At 43.6% G+C, this 18,877-nt stretch overlaps 1 protein-coding gene across 1 annotated transcript in view; it reads left to right on the forward strand.

Annotated features, from left to right (window-relative positions):
* Positions 1-716: 716 nt before the first annotated feature.
* The window catches only part of LOC118224266 (inactive dipeptidyl peptidase 10-like), a 113,867-nt gene continuing 95,706 nt past the window's right edge, over positions 717-18,877 (forward strand). Inside the window, exon 1 of the mRNA XM_035411599.1 lies at positions 717-1,016. Within this exon, the coding sequence (XP_035267490.1) occupies positions 957-1,016 (60 nt within the window). The 5' untranslated portion in view covers positions 717-956. The remainder of the gene's footprint in view (positions 1,017-18,877) is intronic.

Consider the following 18,877-nt stretch of genomic DNA (forward strand, 5'->3'; position numbering starts at 1 on the left):
TTCACCACGGCAGGTTTCCTTTAGAAATACATTTATGGAGTTATGACATCACGCCTTTGCAATCCATTTCCCCCAGCACTCTCTACTTCTACCAGAGGTGGAAACCTTAATAAAGACATAGATTGAAAAACAGGTTTAAAATGGCCTGTGGTTCTATATAGCAAGACCCACACTTAGCCACTGGCAAGCCATTGAATACTGTAACATACAAAGAGCATTTCTTTCTAGTTAGTGGGCATAATAATGGCCTTTTGAAAGGACTGACTACGGATGAAGCTTTTACTTGGACATGGGTGTCCTACGGGCAGCATCCCCATTTATTCAAATAATACACTCTAAACAGATTAATAACCTGCTCAGAAATGTTTCGATCTCTGTAACATTTTCGCGTGGATTTCACAAACTACACACATGTTCTTCAAAAGTAAAATAAAACAAGAGTTTAGTATTAGGAACAAAACATTGCAAAGAAGAAGACAAAGAGGCAGGTACATTTTGATCAATTTAACGATCTGAATATTGGATTTAGGTTTTTCCATAAAGCTTTTGTACTTAAATTCATGAATGCTGCGGCAGCTGCTCCTGCAGAAATACCGGTAACAAAGGAGGTGCACTTATGCAATATGTCTTTTGCTGTTCAATACAGCGGATGAATCGTGCGCTGTCCAGCAGACTTTCAGTAGGTGGGTTTTTTTTTTTTTTTTAGATCCTGTGCGCCACGCGCACTGTGTAGGACGGGAATACGGTGACGGGCGGGAGTGACTGTAGCCAGCGTATCCTCAGTGTAGCATTCAGCTCACAGACTACTGCGCGAAAGGGAGCGGGATTTGAAGCGGAGGATACTCGACACACAGAAAATAACTTGATGGTGACTCGGGTGATTGTCCAAGGTGGTGCGTTTCTGTCTTTGCCAAACATTTTTCTCTGGATCGGAGCTCTAAGAAGTCAGCACCAAGATGAACCAAACGGCCACCGTTTCCCACCAAGTCAAATGTCAGTCTTCAAAGCCAATTAAGGTAACATCGCTTATTCCTGATTGTGCTTTACTTTTGACCATTCGACGTTGAGCAAGGAGCCACTCGCTCTGAGATGTCAATTAATAAGCTACATGTTATTCGACAGTTGCTTTTTAATTATTAGATTTTAGGAAAGTTTTGTGTCTCCAGCGTGTAGTTCAAACTAAGCTGATTGTTGATTGTTTTGCGCATGTAGGGGGCCCTGTTAACAGGGGGTTGGAGAGGACTATATGATATGAGATATTGCTATGACTGCATTAGTGTTCCGAGATCAGACCGTCAGCTTAGTGCTTTTGCACGGGTTGCGTAAGTTTTCCAAGAAAATAACACAAATAATTATTAAGGGGGTCCTTTTTCTTATTAGATATTAGGTATCAAATTACTACATAGACGTTCTACAGTAGCCTGGTTTTCAATATGTTTCATTTTATTACATTTTTTTTTTTTTTTAACTCGTTTGCAATTTTGGAGCCAGTGTAACTGCAGTAAACGTACTGAGCGACTTGGATTCGGAGCACGTATATATACCGTGCGTAACATGAAACAGAGGAAAGAAGAGGAAATATGTATAATTATGAGACAAATGTTATAAAATAAGCTTGCATGATTTTGTCAATTGGTTGACACGAGGTTGGAAGACAGATGTGTCGCTGCTTATAAAAAGCTATGGCATTGATACCACGTGGACATCCTCAGGAATTTTCTTCACGCTGCACTGATATAATGTAAAGTCTCCGATTAGTACCGTTTGCTTGGTTTTGTGTCTGTTCATCGTGGCAGGAAACAAATTATGCTTAGTTGTGTGTTGCAGTACTTTATCACAGTACGTCCTCACGGTATTATAGGCTACCGTGTCTACTTCTGATCTGTGGCAGCTGTATGAGTCCATTGGTTCCAACAGAAATTTGTGCGTGAATAAATTACCAGCGTTCCAGTACTTTGATCTAAGTATCATTAAGAATTAAGGTTGATATGACATATCAAACGCTTTTTCAGGGGACACTGGTGAATTGTGTGTTGCTCTTTGTTTCATAGCCCCGCAATATTGGATGCTGAACACAATAGAGGGAATCACTCTCACAGTATGTGCTCCAGTGTCACTGCTACAGTGATGTACAGTATACAACGAATGCTAGTTCTTGTTCACTCGATCTTGCTGCTTCATTCTTTTTTAATGCCATACCTTTCATCAGCTTTGAAACTGTACTTCATGCCAATTATGAAGGGGCTGGCTTACTTTTGTGTTGTGTTTGTTGAAGGGTAAAATCTTGCTTCTGGTGGTGACTCAATACAGCTGCCAGTGTCCTATCCTGTGTGTGGATGTGCTTGCGTGTGTTTATGTGTGTGTGCGCGCGTGCATTTGTGCGTGTGTGTGCTTTCCTTCAGATCAGATTATTGGAATTATATAACATTACAGGAACAAACGTGTATATATTTATAAAATGTATGCCATTAAGTAATACAGTGAGCTCTGTAATGTTTGAGACAAAGACATATTTTTCTTGATTGGCTCTGTATGCCACACATTTAGATTTGTAATCGAACACTACGCTTGTGGTTAATGTTTTATTTGAGGGTTTTTTTATACACTTGTTTTCACCATATAGAAACGACAGCACTTTCTGTACATAGTGTCCCCATTTCAGGGCACCATAATGTTGGGGACATATTAATGTTATATAAATTAAGGTAGTCATGTTTAGTACTTTGTCACGTAGCCTTTGCATGCGACGACTGCTTGAAGTCTGTGATCCATAGACATCACCAGGTGCTGAGTATCTTCTCTGGTGATGCTCTGCCAAGGCCTGTAATGCGGCTATCTTCAGCTCCTGCTAGCATTTTGGGAGTTTGTTGTTTTAAGTTTTCTGTTCAGCTCATGAAACACATGAGTGCAGTTTGATTCAGGTCAGGTGAGTGATTTTGCCAGTCATAGATTCATTGTCTTGCTGTAGGATAAAGTGCCGTCCAATGCGTTTAGAGGCATTTGGTTGAACTTGAGCAGATGAGACGTCTGATGTCTGTACACATACATATATATCTGCTCCTATTAGCAGTTACATAATCAAGGAGGATGTGGGCCAGTATCTGTAGCATGCCCAAACCAATACACCCCTGCCATGTTTCACGGGTGAGGGTGGGGTGGGGTGTGTGGGTGAGGGGGGGGGGGTTACTTTGAATCTTGGGCAGTTCATTTTAGCCTCCACATCAGATCTTGCCATACTACTCTGATACAAGTGCATATTGGTCTCATCTGTCCACAAGACCTTTCTCCAGAACTCTACAGGCTCTTTTAGGTACTTCATTGCAAATTGTACCCTGGCCATCCTGTTTTTCCGGCTAACTCCTGGTTTGCATCTTGCAGTGTAGCCTCTGTAGTGCGGTTCGTGAAGTCTTCTGTGGACATTAGTCATTGATGCATCCGTGCCTGCCTCCTGAAGAGTGTTTCTGATCTGTTGGGCAGGTGTTTGGGGAGGGGGGGGTTTCTTCATTATGGTGAGAATCCTTTGAGCATCAAGTGTAGAGGTCTTCCTTAGCCAACTAGGCCCATTGTGATTACTGAGCTCAACAATGCTGTGTTTCTTAATGATGTTCCAAACAGTTAATTTTGGTAATCCTAAGGTTTGGCCTATGTCTCTGTTTTAGTTTATTTAAATTTTTTTTAGCACAACTCTGGTCCAGAGACACCTGGGAAGCCATTTGTCCCAAACATATATGTGTAATGGGGGACTATGTATCCAAAGTTCTGTAATTTCTACAAGATGAAACCAAAATGAATGCTGTGAATATGAACTGGTTAAAGTGATAAAAATAGGCCATCTGTACACTAGTCGCTCTGAGGAGAATTGTGTAGTGTTCAATCGCAGAGAGGTTAGAACTATTGAAAAATGTTTGGTTTTGACAAAACATGCAATTACATATCAGCTGTATGGGTGTGTGTATGTGTGTGTGAGTGTGTGAGAGAGAGAGAGTGGGGAGTGGGGGAGGGGGAGGGTGGATTCTAAGGTAAATTATCTAGGTTTTCAGAGAATTGCTTTTGGTGTCGCTGTAAGTACAGGTCAACAGCGCCAGTTCCTGCTCAAGGCGACGCCGTCCCGGGCTTCAGGTTGTGGTGTCTGAACACGGAAAATAAACCGGGCCCTTAACACAGATTGCATTTGATAGCAGAAGCAACGCTGTCAGACTCCAGCTTCTATATTGTTGATGCTCGATGATAAGAAAGCAATGTCATGCAATGGCAGTGGGAGCCGTGGCATGTTGACTTATTGCACTGAAAGGGATTTATTTGTTTATTTTTTTTTTCCCTCCGATGTTTAACACCAAGACATTTCTTATCTCCGACATTCACTTGGCTCTTGCCTTCACAGTGGGAAGTAAGCCAAGGGTGAATCTATTACATCTCTCTTCAACTTTAATCCAGGAATAAGTTCTGGTTGAGCCACCTCAAAGCCTTCACGTTGTTGACTATATTCTTTAAATGTCTAGAGATTTTAAAGAAACACACGCCAAGCTGGTTCCAGTATCCTGCATAGCTGAGTGAGTTAATGATCTCACCAATTAGTTGGAGGAAACAAAACCCATCCATTATAGTTAGCCAATGCATTATCAAAGTTGTAAATATACAAATGCATTATTTGGTTTATAATAGGCTCTAGAACATGGCATGTTACAGCCGTCTGTGGGTCTTTGTCTGTTTTACAGTGGTTTTGCAATCGCTCACGGTGGAGAGAGAACTACAGTCAGTAACCTCAAACTGTGATTTATGAGAGACAGAGAAAATTGACCACACCCAGCTTATTAATGTCAGAAAAAACTTCTTTAATTAAAGCCATTAACTGGTTCATGCAACATAATCTGAATGAAGTGGAAAATTGGTTGAGCCCTCTAGCTGTATTACTGTAATTGCAGAATAAATGTTTCTATGTACTTAACTGCAGCGTGTAAGTGTATTTAGAAATTTGCAAATGGATGGCTGAATTTACAGAGCTTTGCAAGATTGTGGATATTTGTCACAAAGGTTAGTTGGAAAAAGAAGGGAGTTTATTTATACCCTGAAGAGGACCACTTTTCCACAATCAATAAATGATCATTTCAGTGCCAAAGAGCAGCAGCAAGTAAAAAAGAAAAGAAGAAATAAACAGTACATGATTACTCTAATCACAGCAGGGTGGGGGGGATTTCCACGTGCGTATTTCAATTTTAAATGTCACTGACTGCAAGCGCAGTTTGATTGGTGCCTTTCACAGTGACAGGGGCGGGGTCTTCGCAGTGGGGAAGGAGAGCGCCTATAAAAATACGTATTTGACCCAGGTCTGCTAGACAACACGATGTATTTGTCTTCTAGTAAGCGAAAACCGTCGTAGAACTGCAACACAACTACGGGAAGAACTCAGTACAACTAGAAAGAAACCAGTGACTACAGTGAAATGTTAACTACGATCTGCTGTTGTGAAAGGATGTGTGTCTGAACAAAAGCCCTTGCTATGTGCTGTTAACAAGAAGAGACCCCATTGGGCCAAGCACACATCGACACTTGTTCCAAGATTTGGGAAAGGCAGATGAACATCCTTTTTGACCAGCAAATCATAGTTGCCGCTTCACTGTAGTCAGAGGAACTGGGTTCCTATCTAGCTGCATTGCGTTCTTTGTGTAGTTGTGGTGCAATTTTACAACGGTTTCCTTTTGCTAGACACCACAAGACATCGGATGATGGTATTTCAGTGTTTCTGAACAGCGTGAATCTTCAATGAAAGAAATTCGGGGATATCAGTGAGATTTATAATTATAATTGATGATACTCGTTTGCTGACACGTTGTAATTACCTGAGTACAAGCTTCAGTACTTAGTGCTCTGTGTCTGAGTGTCAGTAATAAGGCCATTGAAGATTAGCATTATTTAATCTCCGACAAATATGAAAACTTTCTCTCGTCTTGCCGTTTTTTTTCTCTCTACCTTCTACTGTATCTTCTTTATTTTTACCAGAGCCATAAGACTCTCATCACCATGGCAGCAGAAGATTAGGGAAGAGCTGGAGGAAAAGGGTAGCTGAGAAAATCATATCTTCTGGTTCCAGCGCCGCGCTGCATGCTGTTTTCTTTGAATGGGGGGGGGGGGGCAGGGGCATTTAATTACGTTGACGTGACTTCCGAGGGTGGGAGGATCGCACATGCGTCAGATTATCATTGGGAGAAGGGGTAATATTAATCTGACGTGCCTTCAAGGCGGTGGAGTACATCTGCGGGGCTTCTGGAAGGCAGGCTATGAAGCAGGGTGGAATCCATTTTGGAATGGCTCTGGAGCGCTTGTTGTTCATTTTCTCTTGGGTCTGAATAAAGTCCAGCGTGTTGGATGCGAGAGTGGAGACTGGTGAGCGACTAGAAAGTCCAGATTCCCTGCTAGGCGTTCCTCTGCCTCCACATGCCTGTGGGTAATTGAAATTATGTGAATGCGTTTATGAATTGTTGATAGAGGTCCTAGAGGCCGTTTTCGGTAAAGTGCGTTCCCTTGGTGGAAGCGTGGCGTATTTTTCATAAATTTTAATATTTTATTGTTATTGATTCAGCTTTCATCAACCGTGCAGGTATAGTCCTGCACTCTATGGTGTGCACAGTCACTGAGCAGTGTTGTGTCAGTGACTTCCATTTTGTGTGCCTTTTGGTCTACCCGTTCTGTTCATTTGCAGTGACTCTACAGTCTGGCGATGCACCTGCAGTACTGTACGCCGCGTACTTACCTCTGCTTGCTCTGTAACACCTGTGAGACACGTGCTCACACGCCACGCCACACAAGCGCACGTTTGTTTACCCTTTTTGCAGGCGTGAAACGGAAGCTGGAGAGTAACCGACGCCGCTGTTCTTTTGTCAGCGGGATTCGCGGATACGTCCCCCCCCCCACCCCCCCCCCCCCCCCCCCCCCCGTATCATGTCCCACCGTCCCTTTGATTGGACGACGGCTTTCTTAGCGCCCCTCATTGTGCGGCGGCTGCCTGCGGCTTGGCGCTTCAACGTGAGCTCGGAAAAAAAAAAAAACAGCCGGTCATATTTCTGAGCGTGTCGGTTGTGGGTTTCATTTCCACCCCCCCCCCCTCCATTGTAATTACCATCGGGGCTGGGGAACCGAAAGAAAAGAAATATACGTCTGAGGCAATTATATTCCTTTAACGTTTTAGCAACAGCTGCAGCTGCGCTGTTCACAGGGTTGCGTTTTATTGGACATAAAATTCAACTGGAAATGACCTTTTGCGTTGAAGCATTGTGTTTGGCAGCCCCCCCCCCCCCCCCCCCCCCCCCCCCCCACACACATGCTACGGACCTCCTGAGGCTACAGAAGAGTGTGGGTGTGGGCTCTGTATCATTTCCACTGTCAGTCCTGTCAGAGGAAGTGCCACCCACTGCACACTCAGCCCTCATACACCCCACATTCACATCTGAGGGGTTTTGGCAATGCACACACACACACACACACACACAAACGTACACACACACACACACATACGCACACACATGCACACACATACACCCACACACACACACACACGCACACACACACACAAACGTACACATGCACACACACACACACACACACACACAAACGTACACATGCACACACACACACACACATACACACACACACACACGCACATATGCACACACACACACACTCTCACACGCACATATGCACACACACACACACACACACACACACACCCTTTAGTGTGCTTGGCACGTGTTTTCTATTGCATTGTTTTAATATTGTATAATTGTATAATTTAAAAAAATGTTAATAAAGCTCCTTATGTGGTGCCAGCTAAGCTGGCTCAAATTCCCCTGATTTGAAATGCCAGTTTCAAAGTACTTCGAAGCACCTTTATCAGTTGGTTAGCAAAAAAAAAAAATAAATAAAAAGGTTACAGGTTCAAACAGGTCTAAACAGGTTTAACTGAAACTCAGCTTTTGATAATTGGGATCACAGTTATGATTGTTCTTAACACTTTATTTTAGTACTGCAAATCATGCAGTTTGGTATTACTACAAATCCACAATTTAAAGCTGAACAAGAGAGTTTGTGATGAGAAGTTTAAAGAAGAAGAAGTAAAGTGACAAATATTGGCTACAATGGGTATTTTTATTTGTATTTTTATGTGCACCTCTGAACTTTATGCTTTAATCTTTCCTCTTGATCCAGGTACAAGTAATGACTAGCAGTACACATACAATGGCCTTAACTATGGCATTACAGACTTTGTTAAGATGAATTTATGCAACAGGCAACCTGAGAATGGCATTTTCCATCTGCAATTGCACTTTTTCATCATCCCTTTGAATTACAAACATTTTCCTGCTTTAACTTTGAATAACTGTAACTTTTAACATTCACTGAGCAATACGTCAAACCAGGGGTTCTCAACCCTGTTCCTGGAGATGTATCATTCTGTAGGTTTTCATTCCAACCCTAATTTGGCACACCTGATTCTACTAATTAGCAACTCATGGAGATCTCTAGCTGTTGAATGGGGTGTGCTTTGTCAGGGTTGGAGTGAAAACCTACAGGATAGTAGATCTCTACTTCATTAAAACACATTTACTCTCCATTCCTGCACGTGAACAAGGAACTCTCTGTTTCAGGCTTATGGATAGCTCCAGCCGTGACAAAAACCGCAATAATAATCACAACTCCATGGTACTTTCAAGCCTTTTAAGTGCTTGCCTAACCGCTTGTTTACTTTGCGATAGTTCTTGCTTGTAGTTAAATTGTGCTTACCGAAATGGGTACTTTTGGATCTAGTTCACTTAGCGTTCTGTTGTGAAATGTTGTCGTGAATTATTGAAATCCAAAATGTGCTGTTCGCGAGGTGTTGCGGCGCTTCGCATTGAAGTGCGATTTTTTTTTATTTTTGCCTTGCGTTCGCATCGCGTCGCTTTAGAGGTGAAGCTCTTGCCACCTGTCTGCGGAGGCGAATTAGCGACCTGACTTTAAAGAGCCTGGGCCTGCATCGTGGCACTGAGGAGCCAATCTCTGTGACCAACCGCAGCGCTGAATAATGGAAAAGCTCAGTCTTACGCAGCTGGGGATGAACTAATAATGCGGTGGGGTGGGGGACAAGGGGGATGGGGATGGGAATGGGGGGGGTGGGGATGGGTATGGGGTGGGGTGGGTATGAGAATGGGGATGGGGAGGGCAGGCTTATCTTAGAGAACTGACATGTTCTGCGGTGTGTACCTGAGACTCTCTGTGTGTGTAGCAGTTATAGTGCGTGCTTGTTAGAAACAACAAGAAATGCTAAAGTCTTCAGTTACACATACAGTTACAGTCTGTAACACCCCCCCCCCCCCCCCCCCCCCCACCCACCCACCGTCCCCTTAGAGGGGTATTTTTATCGTTGGAACTTTGAAGTTTGAACATTTCAGACCCTTGCAAAAGTCCTCATTGTTGCCAGCTTCTCACTACCGGTAAATGTTACTTACAGGTCCGACAGGACAAAGCCGGCTCTGCGTTGCTTTTAATCCCCTTGGCCAACTTCAGCTGACGCCACCGAGAAAAAGCAATTTCAAGGTTACCTCTTGAACGAGCCCTGTCAGTTTGCTTCACGGTTTCTGGACTTCTTTGCTGAGCAGCTCTGCAGCCACACCCACCCCTCCCCACACAGAAGACAGCGCCACACCCAGAAACGTCCCACACGACACATTTTAGAATAACAAGTACGGGTAAAGGTTTGCAAAGATTGCCAGTGCATCGTAAATATGCCTTAGCATGGTAATTGTATTGTGTTCTCAAGGTTAAAAATCCTGCTTAAGTATGCCTTTAAGGGCCTTAGCATTAAGATGGGGTATGGAGATAATTACACAGGGAGACCTCAACCTTTCTGCCAAAGCTGTTGCTAAGCGATAACATAAAATTTATGCTGACACTATGAAGCTTACTCTTTAAACTGACAGTTACATGTGTGTGTGGAGGGCATTCAGAAATAAACTGCTACCATCCGTCCACTTCACTTCAAAAGGTCCATCCACGTCGATTAATTTAGTGGATTTAAAAAAAAAAAGTTATCAAACCTTCAACTGTGCGGCAGTCTAATTTTTGATGGATCATGATCATACTACCCGTTAAACTGTGGTTTACAGGCTCTTGACGCACAGACCCGAAATGTATCCAGAATTTTCTGCGTTTAATTTTGATAAGTGAGTAGGAGCAGAGGGCTCTGTATCTTATTACAAACCAATTCATTACTGATGAGGACATAATTTTCTAACTTTACTTATTATTCTCATCACAATAGAGAAAGACCCCATCTTAGCTGTGTCAGCACTGCACTATGCATGAAAATATACACAACAGGAAGCCATATTCTATACTTTCTCACGTTTACTGCTTATTTTATGCTTGTTTCTGGGCTTGTGAAGGCTGTCTTGTAGCCCCAGAGCTTTTCCTCGCTCCCCTGAACCCCCCTAACCCCCCCCCCCCCCCCAACCCCCACACACACGCACACCTCTCAGGGAATGCGTTGAAGAAATTTTGCCTTGATCAGGCTGCGTGCTATTTCCCAGCGTGCCTTGCGGTGTTCCAGCGCACGCGATGATGGAGGCATTCGTATTCAGAGGATGCGCTTGGTGTGCGCTCTCCTCCCTGCGTTCAGCTGCCTCTCTCGCCCCCATTGTGATGCAGGGTATATACCTGGCTACCTGGCTGTTGCACTGGGGGGGGGGGGGGTTGGAGATGCAGAGATGCAGAATAAAATGAAAGTGAGCAGATAATTTCCCCTATGCATCTCAGTGACAGGGCGAGAGTGTTTTCTGCACCCGTGCAACCATCGTCTGATCGGCACCATGGAGGCCACCGTACTGCACGGCAATGCATTTAATCCGTTTAAAGACTGGGGCTGCGGCAGCTTGTGTAAACCGTTAAGCTTTCGCTTAATCACACATTTGAAATTTGCAATTATCATATGTGGATTTAATGCCGTTTAAAAGCATTGTTGGATCATTATGCCATTAATTAATGGCTTCTAATTTTCAGCGATTCACCTCAATTAGTGGAATGCGGAACCCCCGGGGAGGGATGTTCTAATTTGGAACGGTTTTATTAATGGGCTGATTTACAGTAATGAGGCCCTGATCAGCGAAACGGTTCAGCCAGAGGTTTGATTGTAAAGATTGTGATCCACCGTAAACACGCAGAAATTTACGGGGGTCCGCAGCGCTATAACTGAGATTAAGCTCATTTGTTACATAGTGCTGCCTCCTAGTGACATGGCGACCGGGCCACCCGATTTTAAGTGTAATTTGTTTTCAATCCACGATATATATCTATTTGGATACATTGCAGTAGAGGGAGGTACTATTACCACAACAGGCCTGGGTTACAAAGGTGGATTGGACATTAAACATGTAATTCTAGCACCGCATACAGAACACGTTTCTGTCGTCACCTTCTGAGCAAGGGGGGCTAAGTATAAGAGGTGCTGCGATTTCTAGATGGTGAAAGCAAAACGTATAAAAAATACCCTTAATAAAAGCTGAGAATTGGCACTTAAACCACATGTGAACTGTTCGCTTACAAATCTAGGATTGTGGAGTACAGGGCCAGATCAAGAAAACAAATGATTTTGACCCAAACATTTTGGAGGGAACTGTAGGTACAGTGAGCGTTATTCATCTATTTCAGACTTTGAGCGTTTAACTTGCATTCAGTTTTGTCAGCAGAGCGGCTACTGAGAAGCTCCGGTAATTTTGTGTAAGTTATTGTACCTGTGCATATAAATACGTCACCAAGGAAACAGGGCGATGGTATGGTGCATGAAAAACGAAACTGGGCTGATGGAGAGGTGTACGCCTGTACATTGACTACTCCATTACCATCTATTCCTTTGTTTGCTTGTTTCTTTCTTAGAAAAAGCTGGTTGTGTGAAGGTTAAAGCTCCTGATATGTGCTTATACTTTTTGTGAGAATAATGTTTAGGACAAGAAAACACTTGAAAACAAACATTTTTACCAACCCACCCATCCTTTTTCACACACACACACACACACACTCACACATACACACACATGCATGCACATGTATACACAGGCACACACATACACATGCACACATGGCACATGAACACACATACACACACACACACACACACACACACACACGCACATGCATACAGACACACACATACCCATGCACGCACTCTCACACACACACACACACACACACACACACACACACAAACAAATATGATATTAACATTAAAATCAAAGTTAAAACATGTGCATGTGTTTCTGCCAAAGTACCTTCTAATGGGCACAAATTAATTGGAAAAACTGCCATGCACCTTATAACCACCACCAGGGGGCGATAGTCTCTCACTTAAAATTTAACCAACATTTCCACTGTCCTTATCTCTGGTTTGATACATTTTTATGCTTACGGAAAGAAAATAAACCAGACAATTGTGTTGTTATTCTTATCTTAAGTGCTCATTTGTGTTGTCAGTCCACATTACAATGGCAACATCAGAGTTGAAATCACATTTTCAGCCATTTTTATGCAATGTAACAACTGTTAAGTGTTATTTAGCATCATTATCACAGGATAAAATAGAATACATCACTGACCTCAGGTTTCTGTTTGCAGGCCTATTCTTATCACTCCTGTTTTTCATAAACCACTGTATACATTTTCTTCCTAACACAGCTGGGAAAATAGGTGCATTTTATTGATTTAAATTTCAAATAGCTCAACATTAGAATCAGAGTGTGGTTATATGGACAAAGATACATTAATGCGGAATTATATATTTGAATGTGGATGTATGTGTGGATGCATGTAAATGTTTGTGCACATATGCATTTAAGATTCACGGTCCCCATCTTCTTCTGATCCACAGTTCAGACAAAGTGATATGTAACAAACAGGCCTGGTATGTAGTAAATTTGATAAACTTTAATTCACCTTACTCTAATTAGTTATAACTTCAGATTAGCTCTCTGTATTAATTAGAATGAAATGTTTTAATCAAGGGGTGAGGACTAATTTGCAGTCATTAGAATCAGTGGGTAAGTGGCGCACCTTTTTTTTAAATGCTACTGCTCAGAATGCACATGTCAGTTTTAATTGGATAAATAAATATGGCAATGCGTTAACCACGTCTTTTCCCAAAGGTGGTGGCGGTTTTCTTTACAGTCGATGAAAGACTGGCATTTCCTTAGGAAACTCCAGTTTGTTTCATGTATCATTCTAGCTTAGCTGACGTGATCTAAAGCAGGGGTCCTCAGTCTTACTTAGGAAGGGCTGGTGAGGGTGCAGGCTTTCATTACGACCTAGCAGTAACACCGCAGATACTACTAATCGGCCACTAGATTCTTTGCTAAGACCTTGATTAGTAGAATCAGGTGCGTTATTGCTTGGTTGGAACAAAAGCCTGCACCCACACTGGCCCTTTCGGCATAAGGTTGAGGACCCTTGATCTTGAAGACCCATCGTGGAGTAGAGGCAGTGCATTGGGATACGTTGGATGGAGAATTTTTGTGCCGTGCTTGAATCTACAAGTGGCAATGTAAAAAAGAAGAAGAAGAAAAAAAAACTAGTTCTGTTGAACAGGTGTTTTTCTTCGTTATGGTGAGAATTCTTCGGTCATCAAATGTAGAGATCTTCCTGGGCCTGCCGGGCCCGTTGTGATTACTGAGCTCACCAGGGCTCTCTTTCTTCTTGATGATGTGCCAGTCTTTTGATTTTGGTTAGCCTAAGGTTAAAAAAAAAAAAGCGATGATGAAATCTGTCTGTGGTCTTTCACAAGATTGAGGTTCCGCAGGCGTGAACGTTGGCTCGGGTTATGCAACAACAACAATAAAATGAGATCGGAGAGGCTAAGTGAGGCTAATCAGGATATTCATTTATCCAAGTGAGCTGTTAGTAGATGTTTATGATGGAGTGGGAGTGAGCTAAGCCTGAGACTACTGCTTGAATGAGAATGTGAGTCGTGATCCTCTAAGCCCCAGGTTAGTGAGGGTACTGTAGTACATAGACCCAGGGGATCACAGGTGGACCCGGGGGATCACAGGTAAACCCAGGGGATCACAGGTAAACCCAGGGGATCACAGGTGGACCCGGGGGATCACAGGTAGACCCGGGAATCACAGGTAGACTCGGGAGATCACAGGTAGACCCGGGGGATCACAGGTAGACCCAGGGATCACAGGTAAACCCAGGGGATCACAGGTAGACCCGGGGATCACAGGTAGACTTGGCGGATCACAGGTAGACCCGGGGATCACAGGTAAACCCAGGGGATCACAGGTATACCTGGGGATCACAGGTAAACCCAGGGGATCACAGGTAGACCCGGGGATCACAGGTAAACCCAGGGGATCACAGGTCGACCTGGGGGATCACAGGTAGACCCGGGGGATCACAGGTAGACTTAAGGATCACAGGTAGACCCGGGGGATCACAGGTAGGGCATGGGTTGAGGGCACAGTTAGGGCATGGGTTGTGGGCATGTAACTCAGCCAAGATACTGCTTTGCCTCCTTGAGTGAGGACTTCATGTTATTAGTTGCCTGAATGATAAATATGTCTCTGTACTGATTTATACGTGCGAGACAATGCAAGCTCGGCGTGTTGGCCAGGCCTGTTATGACTGATAATGACACTGTGTACTTTGGCTGTTTAATTCATTATACGCCGCGTGTGCCTGGCTGAAATGGCTTAGCTGACTCATCGTTTTCAGTGTGTTTTTCGCTATTAATAAATTTGTGGTGTGTGTCAGGAGGCCGGTTTTGGAGGACCCATTCGTCTGAACGTCTCAGGCGTGAATTCATCTTGAGCAGCTACACATGCAGATTGTGCTGGGTTAGGCTGTGTTTACCCAGCATTCAAATGAATCATATTTTCCACCGCAGCCAGCATTTGTTTGAGCGTGAGTTTGCAGGTATTAAATCAACAAGAAGTCCATCAACATTTCTGGAGGTGTAATTATGATTCACATTTATGTGCAAGGTGGAGTGTGCCGCTCGTACAGCGCATAACAATGACGGGCAGCTTCTGGAGTGGGAGTTCATTTTTTAATACGCATTTAAATTAAAACAAATGGGCCGAGACCTGTGCAGGATTAAGTAAGATTTTATGAATTGAGAGGTAAATCATAGCAACTTAAATTCAAATAGCTAGTTAATACATCAGTCATGTTTTGTGAGAGCAAAATGGCTGAACCTGGACCTAGGATTAATCCAGCTGGCATGCCCATGCATAGGCCCATGCTTACCAAATGCCTAAGGCCCCATCCTAAGACATCCATTCATCCATCCGTTATCTACACCCGCTTATTCCTGGACAGGGTCACGGGGGGTGCTGGAGCCTATCCCAGTGTGCATTGGGCGAGAGGCCGGAATACACCCTGGACAGGCCGCCAGTCTATTGCAGGGCACACACACACCATTCACTCACACACTCATACCTATGGGCAATTTAGAGTCTCCAGTTAGCTTACAGTGTTGTCCCACTGCACCACTGTGCCGCCCTCATGCTAAGACAGTGTGAACAGAAACAAGTTTAATGCGGGCTGCTGAAAGACATGAATGTCTCATTTAAACTCAAGCAACTGTCTGCTTGCTCGCTCGGCTTGAGCTCATACGGGGAACAACTAAAGTTTACTTCATTCTTCTTAGATATGTCAATTTCTGACAGTCTTCTGGTTGACAGAACCGCGATTAGTCATGGTCGTAGTATGCGGTGAGCTCCTCTGCAACTTTGTTATATCTTTCAGTCTTCTCGACCGGTGGTTCATGGTTTCGTCAGAGCTGTCCTTCTGCTGTAGTTCTCGACAATACGGTGCTGTGCATCAGCAAGAATAACTTTCAGACAGTGATGGATGTTCCTTGAAGAACAAATAAAATATGTAGAAACGTAATTGTCCGTCCAGTCTGTTGACTCCTCCATGACCACGGATAGGCTGCCAGTTGTTTTGATCAGTGATTTTATTTGATCAGTGATTTCATTCTGACTTGATGAGAAGCAGAGGTCTGCAGCACGTGCTTCTGTCGAAGCTCTCTAGCCGACGGAGTCGCCCAACCGCTTTGTCTGAGATGCGTGCAATTTGGGATTATTCCAGTGAAACATTCGCTTTGAGGAATGCATCTGTGGGAAGTCTTGAATAGCCTCCAGCCCGTGCTTAAGGCTGTCACATCCCCGTACTGACAGATGATTCCCCGTTGGGTTCATTTTGTTGTGTTCGCTGCACCATTTACTATTAATAACAAACATGGAGGCTTCAAAGGAGCATCTGTGAGCTTATGACGCTGCCATTTATGCACGCTCGTTCTCTGGAGCGAGCTGTTGAACGCATACCGGGGAATTGCGCTCACTTCAGTCCGCTATGCGGGAGCTTAAATTGGTTATAAATACTCAGATGGTTTACACAAAAGCTTGATCTCAGGCACGTGAAGATGTTGGCATTTATATGCCAGAGGGTTCGGCAATTCAAAAGGGTGAGCGTATCGTTAAGGAGACAAAGTGTCCTTCAAGGTCCATGTTGAGCTTCTGAGGAATTTAAATTGATACTCACTTCCAAAAACATATCTTGTTTTCCCTTGGAGGCCAAAAGAAAAGGGGTTCAAGCTACGTTTCTGTCTGTCATTGATGAGGGTGACATGCTGTATTTTCAAACGGCCTCATGTGTTATGGGGTCTTGGTTACTTCGCATTTCTTTGTGTTATGTTACCTTGTACAAAGTTTCTGTCTCACCACTGCATTGTTTATCTAATAGTGGGCTGGACCTCATTGTTCATTCCTAGGCAACTGCCTTATTATATTTTTTATCTATTAATCAATACAGGGTAGACTGCCTTCATGCCTCTGTAGTCTCCTTTCTCTAAATGATTGCAGTTATCAACTGTGCTCCACTGAGGGGCTGCATTTTAGTGTTCCTAACATATTAATTTTTTAAAAAACTGTTTACTTTATCCACCCTAGAGGTGGGGTACTTACACAAATGGTTGAAACTGAATGCACTCGTACCTTTGGGTAATACGAGGTAACATGAAATCTTTTCACAACACTCTGCTGAGTGTCATTTTTTTGATCGTAGGCGGGTATGTTCTGGCAGTTGCATTAATTTGCTTCCAGGTGTTACCATAATGGTGTTATCTGTATTACTGCACTGTTGTGTGTGTGGTCTTTGACCATGTTCTGCTCTGGTGACAATGTGAAATTTCCCTTAAGGGATGAAGAAAGTATCAATCAGTCAGTCAGTCAATGCATCAAAAACCTTACCCTTTCGCACTGTCCTACTTTCTCTTCTTCTCTGTCTTGCTGCATGTCTTCATCATCCTCTTATACCATCCTTCCATTCTTCCCTTCAATCTGCACCTCCTTCCATCTCTGATTTATCCTTTCCCTCTTTCCTCTTACTTTTTTTATCACTTTTTTGTTACTTTCTTTTATTCAACTGTTCTCTTCTCCCTAATCTCACCTTCCTTTTCTCACCTCCGTTCATTCCCCATACTTCTCCAGCCTTCTCCCTCCATCATTCCTCCCTCCGTTCTGCTCCGCCCATTCATCCTTCCTTTCGCCCTCCGCCCGCACCGTTCGATCCTTCGCACGCCCCCTGTCCCTTATTCGTCTTCGCTTCGACGAGTGGCAGTCATCCAGAGGCCGGGGTCACAAGGGGAACCGGAGCTCAGGTTCAACCCAGCGGGGGCCCCTTTGGGGGAGAGAGGGACAGCGCTGTGCGCTCCGTCAGGGTCTGAATCCCATTTTTATCAGCTGCTTTGGCAATCCCCTACATCCCAGGAGCTCTAGTGCTGAGCCACCGGGGTTATCACGGCGGTACCGTGCTGCACAGCTTGGAATACAGATAATCAGAAGCATCCCAGAATTCTCACATCTTGGTGATTTGGAAGTGGCTGCAAAGCGATCTTTCTTTCCTATTGGGGTATTAGTGGATCCGCTTGGGGCTGACCTGTCTCAACTGACAGCATCATAGACTTTGAAACAATGTCCCGTGGCAGCGTTTAGTTAATAATTACTCTTCCGTGTCTTTTTTATCCGCAGTTTGATTCTCATTGTTTCCGTAGACCGAGGAGGTTGTAAAGCGGTTTATGAATGTGGCTTCTAATTAACGATTGGACTGGATTGTGAGGTCGAACAGGCGTACGGCAGGCATCACTACTCTGCTTTAAATAACTCTTAAATAGGCAGCAGTTCTGATGAGAACACTTGTAATTAACACACAGGCTCATAGCAATTATCAACAGCTCCCCAAAGGCAGAATGTAATTTTTAAATGAATCAAAGAGTTCAGCTGAAAGAATTCAGGGAGCTTAATATCTACTGGGTGGGTCTGGTATGTAAAACATTACTTAAGTATAAAAGAGAATTTCAACTCTATGTTTAGTACAGTTGAAGGCCTGATACATGTGCCTTTTGCATATTTTCAATGTTTCAGCTTTTGGGTGCTGCTGATTTCAGATGTAGCATCAGAAAAAAATGTCAAATATATTGCAACATTTTAAAACCTTTAATCGTTAAATTATTTAATGTGATACTTTCTGATGGACTAAAATGTCAAAAAAAAAATCAAAAGATGAGTGCCTGTGTGCACCATCTTTTTTTTGCACACAGTGCTTGTGCGCGTATGTGCATGTATGTGCATGCATGTGTACGTGTGGTTTGTGCTTGTGTGTGTGGGTGCATGTGTGTGTTTGTGTGTGTGTGTGTGTGTGTACGTGCGCGTGCATGTGTGTGTGCGTGTGTATGTGCATGTTTGTGTGCTAGAGTGTGTGTGTGTGCGTGTTTATGTGTGAGTGTTCACGTCCCTTCCCCTCCTCTCGAAAGTCAATATTACACCTCATTTGTGTGTCAGAGAACTGCAATTGACAC

Source organism: Anguilla anguilla, chromosome 3 (genome assembly GCF_013347855.1).
Source record: "Anguilla anguilla isolate fAngAng1 chromosome 3, fAngAng1.pri, whole genome shotgun sequence".
Lineage (NCBI taxonomy): Eukaryota > Metazoa > Chordata > Actinopteri > Anguilliformes > Anguillidae > Anguilla > Anguilla anguilla.